At 42.3% G+C, this 21,894-nt stretch overlaps 2 protein-coding genes across 2 annotated transcripts; both read left to right on the forward strand.

Annotated features, from left to right (window-relative positions):
- Positions 1–4,383: 4,383 nt before the first annotated feature.
- LOC308116517 (spexin prohormone 2-like) lies at positions 4,384–6,500 on the forward strand (the record flags this gene model as incomplete). The annotated part of the gene is made up of 4 exons (XM_080474766.1): positions 4,384–4,419; positions 4,576–4,624; positions 5,602–5,679; positions 6,409–6,500. 4 exons carry the CDS (start codon positions 4,384–4,386, stop codon positions 6,498–6,500), a joined length of 255 nt encoding a protein of 84 aa, XP_080330892.1.
- Positions 6,501–10,803: 4,303 nt separating this feature from the next.
- On the forward strand, positions 10,804–15,502 carry LOC308117090 (E3 ubiquitin-protein ligase TRIM21-like). The gene is made up of 2 exons (XM_080475754.1): positions 10,804–10,872; positions 12,629–15,502. The coding sequence occupies exon 2, from the start codon at positions 12,638–12,640 to the stop codon at positions 14,291–14,293; it is 1,656 nt and encodes a 551-aa protein (XP_080331880.1). The 5' UTR covers positions 10,804–10,872; positions 12,629–12,637; the 3' UTR covers positions 14,294–15,502.
- Positions 15,503–21,894: the final 6,392 nt, after the last annotated feature.

The following is a 21,894-nucleotide window of genomic DNA, read 5'->3' on the forward strand; positions in this document are numbered from 1 at the left end:
TCAGGGAATAATCAAGTATTTCTATTCTATTCTATTCTATTCTATTCTAATAACTTCTAAAAAAGTTTAAAAATAAAGACGTACAACTGAGTGCTACATATTATGTATTCTCACTAAATGAATATGATGACTGATGAACGTAGTTCTATTTATGTATGTATTATTACATTATTGTCTGCTGTTAGTGGAAGTCCAAGGGATTTATTGTCAATTCATTAATATTCACAGGACATAAAGCTAATTTAAACAGCACTTTCTCTTCAGATCCTTTCTGCAATACATCAACAGCATAAAATATATGCTTTCTTAGTATTAAAAACTAAAACACAAGCCAAACATATTGGCAAAACACAATGGAAACAGGACTAAATGTTTTTGGTTTAGGCAAGTGGGTTTATGGACTGGTTACGTGTCAACCCTTTGAATCCCAACAGTTTGTGGACCTTGTTTTTGCTTCTGTCACTATTTGAATCACTGTGGTTTCATTTTTCTTTGCAACGTGAAAGTCTTTCAAAGTCTGACACTTAAGTGAAATTGTTGGGAAAACTGTATAATATGGAACCTTTAAGCCGCAGATAGACCTTTAGTGGCCAGATAGAAATGGAGGCTGACCTGTTGTACCACCGGAGCCACAGACAGAGATTTGAAAACGTTGTTTGAAAGCATCTAAAAGGAGTGGGACATGTTGAAACACATAGTTGAAGGAATTCTGTCAGTTTTTTTCTAATAACCATAAAATACACCTTTAATTGTAACTAAGATGCCGCCTGTTACTCTGGTGACTTGAATAGTGTGTCCTCCTATCAATCCATTCTTCCAACCTATGATCACTGTACCTGCTTCATTCGGGGGTACGGCTGCAAGGAGCTGGAGCCGATTCGAGCCAATTCGCAGAGGTCAAACAAACAAACAAACAAACAAACAAACAAACAAAGAAGCAGCACAGCTCGCACACAAAGCTTGGAGTAACAGAACAGCATTTATTGTCCTCGATCATGAACAGGTGAAAAGATCGAAGCACAGGCGAGCAAAGATCATGGTTAACGTACAAGAGGTCAAAATCAAGCAAAGGTCCAAAAACACGAAGGTTAAAGCTCTCAAGAGAACACTGGCGATGCAGAGAACAAGACGAACCGTCACAGACTGACTTACAAGATGGGCTTACATACACCAGGGAGGCCGAGACAGGGAGGACACGTCAGCACACTGACCAGGACACGAGGGCAGGAAGTCGAGACACCTGGAAAGAGAGGACTATGAAAGACAAAGAAATGAAATGCAAACACAATCATTCACACACACAGAAATACCAATAGTCCCTTCAGCAAGCTGGAGTAACCGATAAAAACCACTGAAACCACCGATAAAAACCACTGAAACCACCGCACCACGCTCGGTCTAGTAACACTGTCAGCCACAGAAAGGGCAGGGCATTTTGTAGCTGCAGATTCAATCCAGGTTTATTTCTATAGCGTCAAATACAACACAGTTATTTCAAGGCACTTTCAATGAGAAAGACGAACAATTCCACATGAGCGAGCAGAGGAGACGGTGGAAAGGAGAAACTGCAGAACCAGACGTTCTGCTGCTGCTGCTGGGGTTAGAGGACAGGAGAGAAAAGGAGAGGACAGAGACAGAGAGCAACCAGCAGACAGACATAAATGGGGTGGCAGAGAGCGAGAGAGAGAGAGAGAGAGAGAGAGAGAGAGAGAGAGAGAGAGAGAGAGAGAGAGAGAGAGAGAGAGAGGATTAATTAACAATATGAAACCTAAAAAAAAACAGGCCCAATTCTCAACCTGTGGAGAAACTCATGGTAAAATCATAAAACTATTATATGTATAATGTCATAATCACACAACTGCACTGAATAAACTAAGAAAAAAGGAAACACAAATAAGCTCCCTAATCTGGCAACACTGGTCTAAACCTATAGCGGCTTCACTAGAAAAGGGTCCAAGGTGGCCTGAAGCAGCTCAAACTGCTTTATCAAATAGAAGCCTGACCTTCAAAGTAGAGACTGTTAAGGCTCGGTTCCACCGCACCTTCAGTCGGGGAGCGTCGCAATGCGGGATGGGTTTTCGCGCAGTCCGACTGAAAGGTTGTGGATGGTATGGAAAGAACCCGCGACCGCCGGCTACGATTTTCAGCTACCCCTCTGTTGAGGTTCCAGGGACCGGGGAACGGGTCTGTGAGGAGGAGCTACAACGCAGCCGTCTGCTGATTGGCAGTGACAGTCGTCACTCTCAATTTGCCCACAATATTTGATTATTTCATCGGCCGTAAACCCTCCTGTTGTTGTTTACATACGGCGCTTTGTGCTCACTGGCGACACAACAATGAGTCTTTTAACGAGATACAGACGCTCCTCCGTCAGGAACAGGAGGAGGAGATTCATCAGGAGCTGGACACTGCGGTTTACAATGAGAAAGTTTAACCTGAGTCACGGAAAATAACTCGGACGGCCGCCGGCCGCTTCCGTGTTCTTTGCGGGACGCTCTCCGAGTCGTTCACAACCCCGCCTACATTTTTACCGTACTTTCCGTGGTGGAACGCGCAACAGAGTTGGTCCTGGGTGCGCTTTGCCATACCGTAACCTCCCACTCCACCCCGCTCCGCACCGTACTGCGCGGTGGAACAGCGGCTTTAGCCTACGTAACAGAAGCTGGGAGCTGGTTCCACATGAGAAAAGTGAAACTTTTATACAGCTGTTGCATTCTGGGTGTTTTTACAAACTCACCCTGACAGCATGGCTTTCAGGCTAATGTTAGTTTGCTAGCTTTCATGGCAGCATCACCGACACCTCAGCTCGGGTCTCAGTGTTGTGTTGTGGCGATCATGGCTCAGTTTAGAGTTGGTAGTCCAATAACCGGAGGGTTGGCGGTTCAAATCCCACTCTATCAAAAAGTCATTGTTGTGTCCTTGGGCAAGGCACTTTACCCACATTAACTTGTATGAATGGGTATGAATGGTCGGAGGGGCCGTTGGCGCAAAATGGCAGCCACGCCTCTGTCAGCATGCCCCAGGGCAGCTGTGGCTACAATGTAGCTTAGCATCACTGGTGGGACTGGTGTGAATGAACAATGGTCTCTGTACGCGCTTTGACTCAGCTCGAAAAAAGCACTGTATAAATCCAAGCCATTGTTATTGTGTCTGCTGCTCTCAGGAATTATATTGAGTTTTATGGAGATTTAAACTTTAGTCATCCTCAGCATTGGGATCCACATACGATAAGTTGTTTTGCTAACTGAAAAATACCGAGCACGTCCATCATGTTGTACGCCATCAGATAGTTTCCTTTGCTCAGTGGAGTCGTCGGCCTGTTTATATTACAAAGTGGTCACCACTTCTTAAGCGCTGTGTTTTGATGTATTGAATTTGATGACTGGACGATGAAAGCTGCTGTCATATGCTCAGTGACGCTTTGATCCTCAAGCTTCCCCAGAGGTCATTTCCTCATACTGGGAAACGGAAATAAAATCAGGAATAACATGAAATACCACTTGTCGCTGATTGGGACAGCATCTCTCACACACACACGCACGCACGCACACACACACACACACACACACACACACACACACACACACACACACACACACACACACACACACACACACACACACAGGGCTCCCAGCAGACCCACACATTGATGTACCCGGGTGCACATCACGGTTGTGACGTCAGTGTGTTTTTGTGCTGTTTTTGAGCACTGTGGTAAACAGGAGTCCTGCCAGGCCTCACAGGGAGCAGGATCGAACCTGTTACCGCTGCTCCTGAGGAGGGATATAAGCAGCCTGGAAGGATGCACACACAAACATACACACACACTACGCTACGCTACACACGCACTGCCTGTTCTCACTGCTGCAGATATGGTAAGTGCATGTTTTTAAAGTTTCTTTATTGTGCTCATTTAAAACTGAATTTGCATAGAATTTCTCATTTAATTTGTATTTATTCTTCTTATTCACTTAAATGTGTAGATATTCCTCTATACTGAAAACCAACCATGGCTTATGTGAGTAATTCTGGCTAAACTGGTACTAATATTATCCCGGTTCTTCTTTCTCTCATACTGAGAATTCAATTTTAGACTATCATATTCTGCTGGATTGGGTTCAGATGTTTAGAAGTACTTACGTGGATGTGGAATTCTATAGTCACAACAAAACAACCTGGATTAGGAGGAACTTCGATTTAACAAATGTCTTTTTTCATTATGCCCAAAATTGCATTTTGCGGTTTCAACGTGGTCCTCAACTAAACCCACATTTAAAGTTAAATCGGTGAACGTCTGTTGAGATTTTGCCTCATTTTCTTTCTTTCTATCGGTTCCTGTCGCAGAAGCCGACATATACAGGTGTGTGGACGTGGGCACTGATTATGTTCCTCCTGGTGGATTCCTGCCATGCACAGAAGGTAGAAACCTCACACACACACATACACACATACACACACACACACACACACACACACACACACACACACACACACACACACACACACACACACACACACACGATATCCTGCTTTTTTTCTGCATCACACTCAATGATCAGCATTTGTCCCTCTCAGCTGAACGTCCACTGGGGTCCTCAGTCCATGATGTACCTGAAGGGAAAACGTGAGTTTAACACCGAGCGGCTGCCTGCAGCACATCGCTCCTTTATTTGGTGTCGTTCGTGAGTTTCAATCATCATCGTCATTTCATTTCATAAAAACACTTTTGGCTTTTCATGATATGCGCTGGCTGAAATTTTAGTCAGTGACAAAGAGACATTCGAAGCTGCTGGATGAACTTTCATGATTTAACTATAGTTATTCAACTTCAGTTAATTCATTGTAGTTATTAATCTATAGATAGAAAATATAGTTGCATGATTTACATTTAGTCATTTAACATATAGTTAAATCATGCAAATATAATGATTTAAGTTTAGTTATTTAACAGCATTTAAATAGTGGCATGATTTAAAATATAGTACTAAATAACTATAGATGCATGATTCAAGTATAGTTCAATGACTAAATTTAAATCACGATATTTTAATGATTCAACTATTGTTAAACAATGCAATAGTGCTTTAACTAAAATTAGGGATTTACTTGTTTTCTTCAGTGCAGTTACTTGCTCCTCTCTCAAGATCTGGCAACACTAATCACAAAGGAGCAGCTTAAAACCACATGCTCACAGGCTGCTGTTTAGGTTGCAGAGGAACTAAAACTTGGTTTTGAGGGCAGTTGATTCTGCACTAAGAGTAGACTTTAGTAAAATGAACATCGTGAGACAAGATGTAAAGACACTAGAAGTTATTGCTGTGTGCACTTCTCCCAAAAACCCCTGCAGGCTGATGTGAGGAGATTAATCCTGAGGGGCTTCGTCCTGGCGGGCCATGTTCCTGCTTGTTGAGTTATCGAGTACAGGACTCAATCTGCTCGATAACGCCGATCAATCACACAGCGAGCGTAAAGATCACACAGACACACAGGATCCTCCATCACTTTGTCACTTTCTGTGTGCGTGTGTGTGTGTGTGTGTGTGTGTGTGTGTGTGGGTCAGCATGAGAGCTGCAGCCTCTTTTCTCCTCTGATGGTTTCCAGATGGACGGCGGTTTGTGTCAGAAGACGACGGCAGTGTTTTGAAGCAAGGCCTTCAGAGTTGGTACACGTTGCTGCGAGGTATTTTATATATATATATATATATATATATAAAACAGCATCTCTTCTCACTCCATGTACATTTTTGAGTCATTATCAAAAGTGACAGTACATATCACCAAACATATAGAGTATCAGAACAGGTAGACGATAATCACAGAGAAGAGCAGAGTCAGCAAGGATATAAAGGAATAAAGCACTGAAGTGCATCAAAACTGATGAATAAATGAATGTAATAGTGACGAACAAAAACTTACTTTCAGCAGTGCTGGTGTGATTTAAAACTTGTTCTCTGTGCTTTTAAGTTACCAGACAGCTCAGCAACAAGGCTGATGGTGCTGCAGCATCCTCTACTGGATGGCAGAGGAACTGCATGAATACAACTTAATATCAATTCTTGGAGTGTAGTTAATTCAAATATGTAAAATCATACTTGTCTCAAAAATTCTTTTAGTTTTATTTGATCACGCTAATCAGAATTTTTTATATTTTTCTTCATGGTGTGAATCCGGCCTGTACTCACACTGTTGATATCATGTGTAGTTATGCATTATAATTTGGCATACACTATTGTGTTTTATTGAAGTGTGCAATTTTTTCTCTGTTTGAGTCATAATTATGGCCAGTGTATTTTAGTAAAAATATGCTGTTGCTCATGGGTATGTTCCTCACAAAATAACCATTAATGCCCATTTGAATTTATCGATGTATACACACACAATCCTAGCCTGTACTCTTTTCTCTTGTCAGGCATTCAGAAGTTGCAGTCCATGCAGTTGAAGCAACCCGATCACATTGTGAGCTCTGATAAAGTGCTCATTGGCTACCTCCAGAAGAGATGAGATGGAGAACAGCCAAGGCGATCTGCACATGAACTAAAGTGACACTTCAAGCCTTCAAGACTTCAAGACTTCAGCTCAGACATGCAGAGAAACACGATGTGCTCCATCAGCAGTTCATCCAATAAGCCCCGGTCAGCTGAAATTGAAATGTTGTGCAGTTCTTTGTGTTTTATATGCATCTTGAATGTATGTTGGTCCAGCACAGATTTCAGTTTGATATATAAATATGACAAGTTAAAAAAAAAAATAAAAAAATGCTATGAATAAACGATGGCAGATGGTAGTACTGTGCAGTTCTTCCTGTAGTGTGTCACTTTGACCAGCAGAGGGTAGCAGCAAGCAGAAGAAAACAGTTGACAAACTGCAACAACAAACTTCATTTATAACCCAGGTTGAAAACAATCAGTGTTTTCGAGGGAAAATAAACCTGGGAAAACAGATACAGATTACAAACTACAGGTACAGACACAACAAGAATGCATCTTGTTTCTGACAGCTTCCATGGAGACACACTTTGGAAAATCACAAGAACGTACAGAGTGCCAGACAAGATAATCACCCTTATAAAATGTTTCTACGCAGTTTGAATGTGCAGTCGAGCCAAATCGAACTGCAGCTCAACACCAAGACGACAGAAGAAATAAGAGGTAACACAGCATCTCAGGCCAAACTGCATGTTTAGAGAAATGAAATACAGCAGGTTGACAATTTTATCTACTTAGGAGCAGTCATCAGTACAGACAGCCCAGTCTCACGGCAGTTCGTCAAATGGTTACGAAATTTAATGTATTGATGCGTGTTCAGTTCTTTAGTTCAATTCTTGCCCCTTTTTTTCATGCGACACAAAACAAATTTCAAACTAATACATTTCATTTGGACTTATCGTTTGTGTCTGAGTCAGGCTTTTTTCACTATGAGACAGTGCATATGGTGTGAGGTTCTTATCTTGCTTTTCTTCCAACAATCATGCATGAACTAATTTTACTGATTGGCCATTCCACACTAATGACCACAAAGTTCCTGTTACGACCCCAAAGAGGGAGGGAACATATTTCAGGACACGGGAGACACAGGCATAAGTTTTTACACATTTAGTTTATTTTCTTTGTCCACCTGTCCAAAAAAGCAAACAAACAGGGAACAGGGAAAGTTTAACTTAAAGATGGTGTGACTGCCCGGCCAAACAAACAAACAGGTGCGGCAATGGCCCGACCCTGTACAGGCCCGCCGAATCAGTACGGACACCGGGCTAAGAAAAAAATAGAAACCCAGACTAGACCAGGAGAGAAAATAAAAGGTGAAAACAGGAGTTCGGTCCTTGAGCTGCACCTGCAGACTACGGAGCGCACATGGAACGTAGCGCCTCCCAGGAAACAGCGCGGCGAAATGAAGGCGGGGCGCAAAGTCCAGACTATTTATAGACGGAGCGGAAATAATTAATGACAATAAAATATCAAAGAATCGAATATGTTCACCAACACAAATAGTCCCAATCTTTTGATAAATCATTGACATAAGAAAATAATGGGGCCTAAATGCCCGTAAGAGGAACAGAAAAACAGCTCATTAGTCAATCATCTGTTTACCAGTCAGTGTGATGATCTGTGAGTCTGGACCTGTTGTTGGCAGAGGCAGGACAAGAATTCAAGAAGTATGTTAGAGCCCAAACATCAAAATTCAGTAGACAGTTCATATGAAGACTTGGTTACCCCAAAACCAGCCAAAGGTTAAAATAAAAAAATCTGATTTAAAATGATGACGACAACAAGCGGAGACAAGCATGACAACAAATGATGGTGTTGTATTTGGTGCTATATAAATAAAGTTGATTTGAATTTAATTGAATTAATTAAGCCATTTCTTCTTTGTGGCTTTATGATGTCATCTTTGGTGACAAAAGAATATAATGTCACAACTGTACTTCAAAGACACCCTTTGATCTTTATTTCCTTTGACGTCAGTTAAATTGTCGGTTCACCTGCCAGCGGTTGTGAGACACGTCTGACCTTTTCACCGAGAGACTGCATCTACTACCAGATTGTTCACAAAGGATTACTTCCAGAGAGGATTATTTATTCACATCAATACTGTGAGTGGAATGAAAAAAGTGAACTTACGTGACTCATAGGCAATGCTTATTTGTTTAGTTTTTTTTAAAGAAGATTAATCAGTGTTTATTTTTTCAAATGTAGTTTCGTGTAATATTGAAGTTTACATGCACTAACATTTCCTTCTTAAGCAAAGTTTTCCTTTAACTGCAGTTTAATGTCAAGGTTGTTTCGTGCAGGCATGGAGAGTTCCTTGTAGAAATAGTGCATAAATGGCTGCCACACATTATAAAATTTCTTAATACAGCCTTGTGAGGAGTATCTCAATTTCTCTAGCTTTAAATGGGCCAGTACTTCCTCAAGTCAGCGTTTATGTCTTGGAGCCTTGGGGCTCCTCCAATTAACAAGAATTCATTTCCTGGCAAAGAGTGTGACGAAGGCAACCACACTTGCTTGATTTGTTGTAATTTCCTCAGGTGCGGTCCCAAATATTGCCATAATTGGATTGGGGCTGATCCTTTTCTTACAAACAGAAGAGATGGAATCAAAGATAGACTAATTAAAAAATATTAATTAAATATTAAAAATTAAATAAAAAACATGTCGACATCTAAACATTGTGGCACTGCTTTTCTACATTATTAAATAGGAAAAACCTTCATTCTGTTTAACCAAATTCACAACAAATGTAAATACATCTGGGCCTGGTTGTAAGAATTACGTCACTTTCCCCATTCATTTGTATGGGGCACGTGATTACAGATATCATGAATTCAATTACGAATATCTGCAATGTGAGATCTTGATATTTAGAATTCCACTTTGACCAGTCACAATTTCAAATCAAGATATCTTCAACTCTCGTCCATTAAATGCATCTGTAATGCCAATTGTAGATATCTTAAATTAAGTTTTAACGTGTCAAAATGACATTACAGATATCTTGAATTGGAATTAGGTCTAGTCAGAATTAAATTGTAGATATCTCTAACTTGTATTCTGACATGTCAACATGGAATTACAGATATCTTGAAACAGATATCTGGAATTATGTCAGTTTGGAGGAGGGGCTTGCGGCGCGTCTCTGGAGACAAAAAAGGTTCAATAAATAGATTTCGTGCACAACTCTCAAGTGAACGTTGCTCTTGTTCCCCACAGTGCTCTTGATTATAAATTTGCTCTTTTTCATGGCATTTTCTAACTATCTTATCGATGACCGCAACCGCCATTTCTTCTGCTCGCAAAAAGTTTCTTCTTCTCTCCTCCAGTCCATATGGATCAGTATCCAATGGGAAGCCTCGCAAAAGCAGCGTCATTTGACGTCATTTCAGATATCTCTGACTGCCATTGTGACACTTTAAAATTAAATTACAGATATCTCTAACTGACATTATGACATGTCACAATTAATTTACAGATATCTCAAACCGTAATTGACGTTGTTGATATCTATAATGTTAATTCCGGATAGTCAAATGTAGCGATTAAATGTTAAAAGGGCTTGCCATACCTCGACCGGAAGCGAGCGAAGAACACGGGAGAACACAAAACGGCCAGTGGCCAACTCCGTTTCAATAAACCCAGTTAACAAAACAACCAGTGAGCGCAAAGCGATGCGGATGAAATATATAAATATCGCGGTTTCTTTCGGTACCATCCACAACTTTTTCAGTCAGACCCGAACCCGTCCCGCCCTGCGACGTCGCGGCACAGAAAGCGTGGTGGAGCCGCGGCCTCGTCTTCATGCGCGCTCCCATCATTACCTGCTCCAAGTCGCTTGTTAGGACCCGGTCGATTTTCTGGAGACTTTTTATTTGTCAAAGCAACCAGAAACACAGCCATGGGTCACTTAGGATAAGATACGTGTGTGTCGGCAAAAGGGGTTGTGTATACGTCATCTATCTATTTATAACGAGTAAAGAGATTATCAAAAAAAGAGTTTCACAAAGCAAGGGAGAGATTTTAATAGGAGCAGATTCATGATGTTCACAGTTCAAATACTCACAACATCAGACTGAGGTTCACTTTTAGAGAAAGACTGAGAAAGGTCCACTGGTCGGCTCGCTTCAGTTTTCCTTCGAGTTTTTGTGAACAAAACACGGACAAAGTTGCTCATTCTGCGTCAACTCCCGTTGACTCTGGCGCTATCGGAGAGCGCGATGCCCCATCCAATATGGCGGCGACAGTGCAACACTCCCCAGCACGGAACGAGGAGGTCCTTCATTATCTTCCTCATGACAAACAGGAAATTGTTCAGACAAACCCTTTTGAGTTTGTGTGACCGCCTTTCTCATTCTGGGTTCAGCTGGAGTCGATAAATACTGGTGAGTACAGCTGCTCTCATTTATTTCAGAGACAAGTACAGACTCTGTGACGAAGCTCGGGTGAAAAATTATGATTTGAAGGGTTTTCAGGAGTTGTTTATCAGTCCGAGTTAAACAGGAAGCCCTGCTATGAAGGATTAAATGTGTTTGTTTCACGGATTAAATCGAAAGTGAAAGTGTCGCAGCTCAAACGTGAACAACTCGAGTGAGTCAGCAACTGTCAGTGTTCCAGAATGATCGAGAGAAGCTTTCTCGTTTTGACTTTCTTTATTAAGACCAACCGGCAGACAGAAGTCACAGCAAACAACCGCAACGTGTGTTTCGTCTCTCCACCGTGGCGGAAATAGACATAGGGTGCATCCGAAAAGTCCCTCCTATCTCCTTTCCTATCTCCTTTCCTATTTCCTTTTCCTTCACCCTGGAGTGTTTAAGTCTGCGGCCATGATAAGGAAAGTCTTTTTTTAATTAACAAAATCACTTATACATTCTGTAGTACAATCCTCACAAAAGTGCTTAGAGTGAAGTAATGTGAAACAAATATATATATATATATATACCAGAAAAGGTATTCCTTGAATAGTTATATGGAATGCAGTCAGAAAGAAATGCAATCAATATAGAAAAGAAATAAACAAAACGCAACACACACTAAACAAAGGGAAAAAAACCCAAAGTGAAACATAAATGTAGGGCTTTCTTTCTAGATCACAAGTATTAATCAAACTGAATAGTATTGTTGCATGTTTACTCTTCATTGCTTTAAAGGCTTTAGTGAAGAAGAGAAACTCCTTGTGAAACACACAAAACCTGGGATATACCATCATGTATGGAAGTATAGGAAAAAGCCTTTAAAGCTGGACTGTCAAACCAGCGGGCCAAAACCGGCCCTTCAGATGACCCTGCAAAGTGTAAACTTCAGAAATAATTTTTCAATTAAAAAATGTTGTTTCTTTTCCTCATGTGTCCACTCGGGGGCGCACTGTGTATGTTCAAGTTGAAATGCTCGCACAACACTTGGGGAGCCAGAAGTGACCAGCAGGGGGCAGCAACACACACAGCCAGAGTTCAGTGACGCTGCACTGGAAGTGACTTTCTTTGTTGATGCTGAAAAGCATCAGCACGAAAGATATATCATGAGGGAGCGTTTGTAAAAACACGCCAAAGGCTGCAGAAATCCTCAGTTCTGAGAAGTGGCAGATTAGTCTGAGGAGGAATGTTGTTCCAGCTCACGTTTCATATTGAACTTAGTTTTCCTTTCATCATAGATTTTGTACAAATGTCAACATTTTAGGATGGAGTCCTGTTTTTTTTTTTTTTTTTTTTAATTAACAAATTTTCTCTTCAGTAAAGCTGCTTGACTGAAAAGTTGTGAAACAGGAAAAGTGAAATAGTGAAAGTATGACATCAATAGGACTGTTTGTGTTTGGACATGGCTCCTGGGGGCAGGGTGGGCCCCCTTCTGGGCTCTGCGTGGGGGCCATTGCTCTGATCGCTTCGTTTAATGACCCGATGAGCTTATAAAACAACAATAACAGAGGGAGTTACTCCGTCCTCCGCCTGTTGTAGTTTTTTCTTTTCTTCTTTTTCCTCCTCTTATGTTTTCAGCTGTCGCTGTTTACGTTGTCGTCAGTGTGATTTATGTCTCTCATTGCAACGCTTCTATTTCTGTGGACATTTCTCAACATTGTCACCAGGAGTAAGATCACTGTCTGCTCTGTTGTTTCTGTTGTGTTCACTCTCTGTCTCTTGTCCTCAGAGTGTCAAGATGTCTGCTGCCCGCAGTCTGCCCTCTGAAGATCAGTTTCTGTGCTCCATCTGTCTTCAAGTGTTCACTGATCCAGTCACCACACCCTGTGGACACAACTTCTGCAACCAGTGCATCACTCGGCACTGGAACTCCAAGGTCAAATGTGACTGTCCCCTGTGTCAGAAAGTGTTCAGAACGAGACCTGACCTCTGCGTCAACACGTTCATCTCTGAGGTTGTTGCTCAGTTCAGACATGAAGCTGAACACAAAGCCAGCAGCAGCAGCAGCTCAGAGCAACAAGCTGCCAAACCAGGAGAAGTTCCCTGTGACGTCTGCACTGGAACCAACATGAAGGCCCTCAAGTCCTGCCTGGTGTGCCTGGTCTCCTACTGCCAGACTCACCTGGAGCCTCATCTGACAGTTCCAGTCCTGAAGAAACATCAGCTGATGGAGCCTGTGGAGGACCTGGAAGCCAGGATGTGTCCGAAACACCAGAAACCTCTGGAGCTGTTCTGTAAGAGCGAGCAGACGTGTGTCTGCATGATGTGCACTGTTTTAGAGCACAAGACTCACGAGTTTGTTCCTCTGAGTGAAGGGTGTGAAGAAAAGAAGACGGAGCTGAGAAAGACGGAGGCTGAAATGCAGCAGATGATGCAGAAGAGACGAGAGAAGATCAAGGAGATCAGACAGAGTCTGGAGAAGAGCAAAGCTGCTGCAGACAGCGAGAAAGCAGAAGGTGTCGAGGTGTTGACTGCTCTGATGGAGTGTGTGGAGAGAGCTCTGAAGCAGCTGACGGAGAGGATTGAAAAGGAAGAGGAAGCCAGAGAGAAACAGGCTGCAGGTCTCATCAAAGACCTGGACGAGGAGATCTGTGAGCTGACGAAGAGGAGCTCAGAGGTGCAGCAGCTCTTACACTCTGAAGACCACCTCCACCTCCTCCAGGGCTTCTCCTCCCTGAAAGCTGCTCCACCCACCAAGGACTGGACGGAGGTCAGCGTCCCTCCATCGTCGTATGAGGGGACTGTGGTGAGAGCTGTGGCTCAGCTGGAGGAGACTCTCAGCACGGAGATGAAAAAGAAGAATCTGTTTGATCCTGAGCTGAAGAGGAAGCGGCGGTTTGCAGTGGAAGTGACTCTTGATCCTGAAACGGCACATCCTCGGCTCCTCCTGTCTGATGATGGAAAACAAGTGAGACTTGGTGATGTGAGGAGGAAGCTTCCACACAAGCCTGAGAGGTTTTCTCGTTGTCCCGCTGTCTTAGGAAAACAGAGGTTCTCTTCCGGACCCTTTTACTTTGAGGTTCAGGTTAAAGGAAAGACTGACTGGACTTTAGGAGTGAGCGGAGAGCTCGCCAACAGGAGGGGAGAGATCACACTGAGCCCCGGAGAAGGTTTCTGGACAATAATGTTGGAAAATGGAAATCAGTACTTGGCTTGTGAGGATTGTGATGACGTTGCTCTCTCTCTGAGGTTTGTTCCTGAGAAGGTGGGGGTGTTTGTGGATTACGAGGAGGGTCTGGTCTCTTTTTATGACGTAGATGCTGCAGCTCTGATCTACTCCTTCACTGGCTGCTGCTTCACTGGCAAACTCCTCCCATACTTCAGTCCCGAATTTAATGATGGTGGTAGAAACTCTGCACCTCTGATCATCTGTCCTGTCAATCAAACTGTCTGATCAGGTTTTATCATTAAACGTCACCAACAACAAATAAACTGGTGAGAAAGTGAGAGATGAACTGTAATTCATGGTGAACAATCCTATGATTTCATTGAGCCGCAGTTTGTAACTAAAGAAACGTTCATCTGACAGTTTGTACAAGACGAGTAAAGATGTGATGAGAAGAGGAACGACGGAGCAGTCGGTGTCTGGATAAACCTTTTTCCTCTGAGTCTGATTCCTGGTAGAGCACCTTCATGATTGAAGACTCCGTCAGGGTATTTAGGGTCTGAGCAGAGCTGGGCGAGACCCTGTTGGAATGCATGGAATTATTATTATTATTATTATTATTTTACTTTCTAATACTGCACAAACTGCTGCAGTTTGGACGGCCTAAACTTGCTCAACCCTTCGTCCAAATTTACACACACCTTGCAAGTGGCAAATCTTTTCTAAATTTCATGGTCGTTGGGAACGCGTCTGGCAAAATGGCTCCATAGCGCCCCCTTCATTGTTGTTCACATTTGTAGCCTCTCAAACAGGCAACACGTTTCACTTATGTTAAAGAAATGTGGTGGACATATGCAGCACGTCGAGCCACGCTGAAAGGTCCCTGACTCCCAGACTAAACCCAACAGGAAGGACCCCACAATCAGTCTCTAAACATTCAGATGAAAAGCTGCTAAAATGCACATTTTGTTTGGTTTCTTCTTTTTGTTTCCATTATTGCCAGAGCAGTAAACTGATTAGTCTGAAAACCATATTGATTCTCACTTAATATGTCCTTTTTTTCAGTAGCTATCTAGTTTTTGAACAAAAAGCTTTTCTCGCATTGGGGATAGTAATGATACCGGTCTGTAGTTGTTCAACTTATGTTCATCTCCTGACTTGAAAAGTGGAATGACCATTGCTGTTTTCATCCTATCTGGGGAAACGCCTGTTTTTAAATGAAAGGTTGTGCACATAACGAAGTGGTTTAATGATACAGTCAACAGTCATTTTTACTATTTTCATGTCTACACCCTCACTATCAGTCGACGTTTTAGTTTTTGATTTAGCGACCACAGAAATCATTTGCTTTTCACTAATCTCACCAGCAAACATTGACTGCATCGCCTTATTTTCTCCTTTCCAGCCACTTTCAGTTTGACCTTTGTTTTTCATGATGTTATTTGCCAAATTAGACTCAATGTTTACAACAAAAGAATTAAATTCATTTGCCACTTCATTTTCTTCAATCATCTTATTGTTCTTAATGAAATGATGGGGTCGGTCTGTTGTTCTAGAATTAAAACTTATTACGTGCTTTAGAATGTTCCATGCCCCCATGATGTCACTCTTATGAGGTCACTCTCCTCCATGATGTCACTCTCCTCTAGGGATGTCCCGATCACACTTTTTTGGCCCCGATACCGATCCGATTTTTCAGAATGGAGTATCGGCCGATACCGATACTTTCCCGATACGATACTCACATTTTTATTGCAAATATACTCAGTAGTCTATTTTTGGAGCAACAAAGACGTCTGAAGCTAAAAGCACTATTGGCAGAAGCTTTGTTTACCCAGAAATTATTGTAAAACTCACTTATTGAATCAAAATTCTTCTCAGAACGACTTAAGAACTTATTTAAACGTTATTCAGTCATAACAACAAAAAACCCAGTTACACTCTGCAGTCTTGTATCTCTTATTTATGTTAACCGAAACAACCTGGATTTTGTGGCAAATACATTTTTAAAAAAAAATGAAACCCAGTGAAACATATAAACTATAACAAACGACAACATAAACAGTATTCAGTAAAAGCAATCGGAAAAACCCAATTCTACTTCAAAGTGTCTTTGACTGGTTGGGTTGAAAATAAATCCTAAAAAGGTTTAAATACAATCATAAAAATAAATAAATAAATCTTAAACATAAAGGCTTTGAGGCTCCAATGTAACTTCTTTGTGTATTTCATTTCAGTTTGACTTAAAGCTGTATGAGAGCTTTGACCTGAATTGTCACAAAACATTTATATTTCAATGTGAATTATAAACACTTAATTCCACTTCAAAGAAGTAAAACCTGTTTGACAAAAGTAGTCTGAACATAGTTCTCTCAAAAACTTATTCAGAATATCCCACTCTCCCTTCAAACTAGCGTAACCGTCTGGGTTATTTGTTTTGCCATATCGCTCCCCTGTGGGTACTTATCCTTTATTTTAAAGCCACACCGAGTTTTTTGCTTCGGTGCGGCTTTTTCTTTATTTGTAAACTGAGTGAACATCCACACAACGAAAAAACGATCTTTTATTTCTCCCTGTCCACACCTCACTATGAACACGGCTCAACACGAGGCATGTAGTACACATGCCAGGCCATTTAGGGGCGCTGTGACTCACCAAACGCAACAAAAACGCAGAAGAAGACAGACCACATAGAAATGTAGAAGTAGACTTCTGCACATAAACCACAGTAAATAACTCTAGTTTTATAGATCTGTGGCCCCGCTCCGTCTGCTTCTAGCTTCTGCAGCTCAACCGGAGCTTGTAGTTCATGATTGTTGTGGTTATTAGGTGATGTTGCGGACCGCGGTGGGGGGAGGAGGGGGGCGATTACGTCATCTTTTTTCCACGGATGATCGTCTTTGCTGAGCGTACTCCACCGCATGTTTACTTTTTAGATGTTTTATCAAATTTGTTGTGTTAAACGAAGCTCTGGTGCTCCACCTCTCAGGACTGTGGTGAAGCAAATAGTACAACTGGCCGCTGGACTAGTTTCGTTGTTAATCTTAAAATACCTCCAGCTCACTAAAAATATCTTTCGTCAAACAATTTTCAAGACGGACTTTTCCAAGAGGTCATTGAACGCACCGCAGCACTCCAGCGCAGAGGTCCCGTGCAATATATCTGCGTTCACTACAAACTCAATGGCAGGATTCAGGATTATATTATTTGCCATTATATTATTTTCAAGACCACGAAAAGCTGAAGTTTGTCACCGTCCTCGACCCTCAGAAGTTTTGGGAAAAGCAGCCGCTAATTTATGCAGCTACAGCTGAAGGTGAGACTGAACTTGGATTTTTTTCATTCATAAAGGTATTTATTCTGGCTGAACGAGTATCTATCTGTAACGCAAAGGCTTTTTATACTGCATTTCTGCATGGTAACCTGGTTTTTGTAGCCATAAAAAAGTTATTGAGGTATGGATTGAGTCAGACCAGCACTGGTGAAGGCTGAGGTCTGAAATGCATGGCCCGCCACTGATAAATATATATTAATAATAAATAAAATGAGTATGACCAAAAATTAAATACAAAATAAACTAAACCTGCCCTGAGCTCATTCAGAAGCTCCAAAATTACATCGCTGGGTAGGCCATATGCAAGTGTTGTTCATAAAAAGACTATCTCCAACTCATGTGTTGACTGTATCTTTTTTTACACACCAAAGAACAAGCGTATCTCCACAGTGCCACCTGCCGGTCATTTTTTTGAAACTCCGTTCGAGTGTCGAGAATCCACAAGTTCGTTGTCAGAGTAGAAAATAGTCCAAAAACCGAGTATCAAACACAGTAGCGCAGTAAATTCAAATCCACCAGCAACACAGGAAACGGAAGTCACAGATCAATCGTTGATGACATCACATAGTCAACTTTGTCTTTTATGTTGATGTTGAACCCCTTCAGGTCAGTGGAGAGCCCTTGTCCCAAGTGGAGGAGTTCAAGTATCTCGGGGTCTTGCTCACGAGTGGGGGGAAGATGGAGCACGAGATCGACAGGCGGATTGGTGAAGCGTTTGCAGTTATGCGGTTGCTGTATCGGTCGTGGTGAAGAAGGAGCTAAGCCAAAAGGCGAGGCTCTCGATATACCGGTCGATCTTCATTCTGACCCTCACCTATGGTCATGAGCTTTGGGTCATGACCGAAAGAACGAGATCCCGGATACAAGCGGCTGAAATGAGTTTCCTCCATAGGGTGGCTGGGCGCACCCTGAGAGATAGGGTGACGAGCTCAGTCACCAGGGAGGAGCTCGGAGTAGAGCCGCTGCTCCTCCACATCGAGAGGAGCCAGCTGAGGTGACTCGGGCATCTGTTTCGGATGCCCCCTGGACGCCTTCCTAGGGAGGTGTTCCGCGCATGTCCCTCTGGTAGGAGGCCACGGGGCAGACCTAGGACACACTTGGGGTCTCACCGGAGGAGCTGGAGGAAGTGTCTGGGGCGATCGAAGTCTGGGCATCCCTGCTTAGACTGCTGCCTCCGCGACCCGGCCCTGGATAAGCGGAGGACAATGGATGGATGGACATATATGGATGATTGTTTTTTCCCAGAAATTTTCTTTAAGTTACTATTATGATGATGATGATTATTATTATTATTAGTGGTGCTTGTTGTTTTACTATCTCTCCAGAGAAGACTCACATTGAATATATTTAGATTATGCGGCATATTTGAGTAAACTTCCTGTATATTAAGGTTGGATTTTTTTGGCCTGCATGCCTGCAACAGCAGGGCTTTCAAGCGTCAGCAACATGAAGAGCAACTATGTTATTTTGAAGTCCATCAAACGGACATGAAGTATAACAAACCAAGAGAACAACAAAAACAAAAAAATGTAGTAGGCTACTACATCACGAGTCAGTTTTGACTGGGGCAACCTATATAAGCCCACGTAAGTCCAGCACTCTTGATAGTGGTGATTAGAATAAAACTGTTTGCATGACCTGAGCTCTTCCGGGCCCAGGCCGGCTCCCCCAGGTGCCCGCTCCGAACCAGGGGCGTGCCGCCCTCCCAGCCCCTACCAAAGCTCCGCCCCTGCCTCTGACACCTGTGGCAGCAGGAGCCCAACCACCGGCCCCCGGACCTGTAGCGGCCCACACAGGGAAACTTTTTTTATTAAACTTCTTGTCACATTTAGAGAAAAATGTCACTTGACTCAGGCCTGATTTACTAAAACATGATGTTGAACAAAAGTGGAAGCTGATCTGCTGGCACTGTCTGACTATTTATTTAGCAAGTTATCCTTCATTGTTGTGGAATATATGGTGTCTGTTCCAAATCCAGCAAAAATCCTAGGATGTGAAACTTTGACTTTGTGACGGATAGTGTGGAGGAGAAAAAGAATGCAGCAGAGTGAACACCACTGAAGTGAGTTACAGCCTGTCATCCCCTTCGCGGCCTCGCAGTGTCCGAACGGACAGCCATCTCCGTGCAAGATAAACCACAGTTGAGACTCTTTGTTGGGCTCATTGTCCGACCGCTGAGTGTTCATGAAGAGGAAGCTGTCTCACTTTACTGCAGGTGGAATAATAGTAGAAGTAGCAGTCGTCTGTGTGGCCGGTCATTGTCGTGCTGCTGTGTGTCTGAAGTGGCGCTGTGAAGAAGTTCTGGACCTTAATCCCAGTAGGTTATTTTGTTCAGGACTCTCCTGATAACAGAAAAAACAACAACAAAACAAAAACACATTTTTTACACATGTCGCCAATTGTATATCTAATAACAAGAAAACTCTTGGTTCATAGATTCAGTCAATAATAAATATGAGCATATCTAAACATTTATAAACATTAACAAACCTGGACACACTTGCAAAATCCTCAGAATCAGCATTCACACAATCAAATGTCAATAATAGCCTGGGTGAAAATCACCAAACATTCGTGTTCTAGGGTTAAAAAATACTGACCGTGTTGCTTTTGGTCAGCAGGTGCTTGTAGTCGTCACAATATCTACACAGTTGAGATCCTCTTGTGTAAAATCTTAAGAAACACAAAAAAGCAGATCCAACATGCAGAGTTCATGTGAAACTACTGTTGATGTGAACTTGATGTGATACTCTATATATACACCTCTTTTAAGATCAAAGACAAAGTTCACTATGTGATTTCATCAGCCTTTGATCTTGGTGCTTTCGCCTCGTCTCCAGATGTCGTATGCAAATTAAGTCACACGCTGTGATACACAGAATTGTCTGAATGCTGGAAGAAATCACACAATTACTTTGCAGTCTTCTGTGGGACTTTTAGTTTTTTGGCTCACTTCTCATACAATTTTTGTCCAGTTTTGACCATTCTAGTATCAAAACGTGCAACAGAGTGAATTTCTGCATTACTTGAAGTTATGAAAATAAGATTAAAGTGGTTAAAGTTGTGGTTATAGTTCCACAGTCATGTTTAAAAGCCTGCTGATCAGGAAGGTTTTGCGTGAACTCAAACATAGATGTTACCTCCTGGCTTATTTGTAATGCTTCAGCTAATTGAATTGACATCCACCTCGGATGGTTCATTATTGTCAAAAATAAATTCTCTGCTATTCTGATAAATCTTTGTGTGTCCTGATGTTCTTCTTATGCCGACCAGTCTCAAGGATGATATCACAAAGTTTGTGGCCATGGTATGCGAAAATATAATTCATAATTCATAATTCAACATAATTGAATAGATGTTACCTACTGGATTATTTGTAATGCTTCAGCTAATTGAATGACATCCACCTCGGATGGTTCATTATTGTCAAAAATAAATTCTCTGCTATTCTGATAAATCTTTGTGTGTCCTGATGCACTTCGTATCCCGACCTGTCTCAAGGATGATATCACAAAGTTGGTGGCCATGGTATCGGAAAACATAATTCATTATTCATAATTCAACATATATGAATAGATGTTACCTACTGGATTATTTGTAATGCTCAGCTAACTGAATGACATCCACCTCGGATGGTTCATTATTGTCAAAAATAAATTCTCTGCTGGGAGGCTGTGGCTCGGTTGGTAGAGCAGGTCGTCTCCCAATCAGTATTTTGGCCGCCCCGGCTAGCTCAGTTGGTAGCGCATGAGACTCACAATCTCAAGGTAGTGGGTTCATGCCAGGCGCCACCTTCCTGCAATGTGATCTGGCTGACAGTGCTCAGACTGCCACCCCCGCAACCCGGAAAAAGATAAGTGGGAGAAAATGGATGGATACGCGATACAGTTTAGTATATTTTTACATTATGGCTGTAAATCCTGATAAAAGGCGCTCGCGGTACAGTCATCCGCTCGGAACGCACTGCTGCTGGAGACAGAACAACCTCCTCGTCACCCTCCGCCTCCACCTCTGGATTGACTGAGGATAAAATATAAAGTCCACTGAGCCTTTTCAGAAGTCCCAGTTCAAATATTTAATTAATACATTTAATAAACAGATAAAACTGAACTTTATCAGTCTGCTGTGTCTCCACCAAAATGTCTCCTTCCCTCTCCGACACTCTGACACACGGTGGAGTCACAACCATGGGGGCTGTTTTGGGGTCCAGCAGTGAGCTCTGGTGGTGCCCCCCATGACGTCACTCTCCTCCATGTTGTCACTCTCCCCTGGCCTCCACCTTCACATCAGACTCTACCTCTACAGTCACTGATCTCTCTGTGACCCTCACACTATTTCCAGCAGTGACGACGAGCTGCCAATCGTTTTTGTTTCTTTTATTAGTGATTCCACTACTGTGACACCAAATAATATCATTTTCCTGACCTCCACCTCCTCCATGACTATTTCTCTCTCTGTAAAATATCTTTTCTTTGTCTATTCTGCCCGAATTTAGCTTCTCATGCCGGCGATCAACAGGCTGAATGAGATGCAAAAATATGGACGAGGCACTTTG

This window comes from Lipophrys pholis (genome assembly GCF_963383615.2).
Source record: "Lipophrys pholis genome assembly, chromosome: 11".
NCBI classification, from domain to species: Eukaryota; Metazoa; Chordata; class Actinopteri; order Blenniiformes; family Blenniidae; genus Lipophrys; species Lipophrys pholis.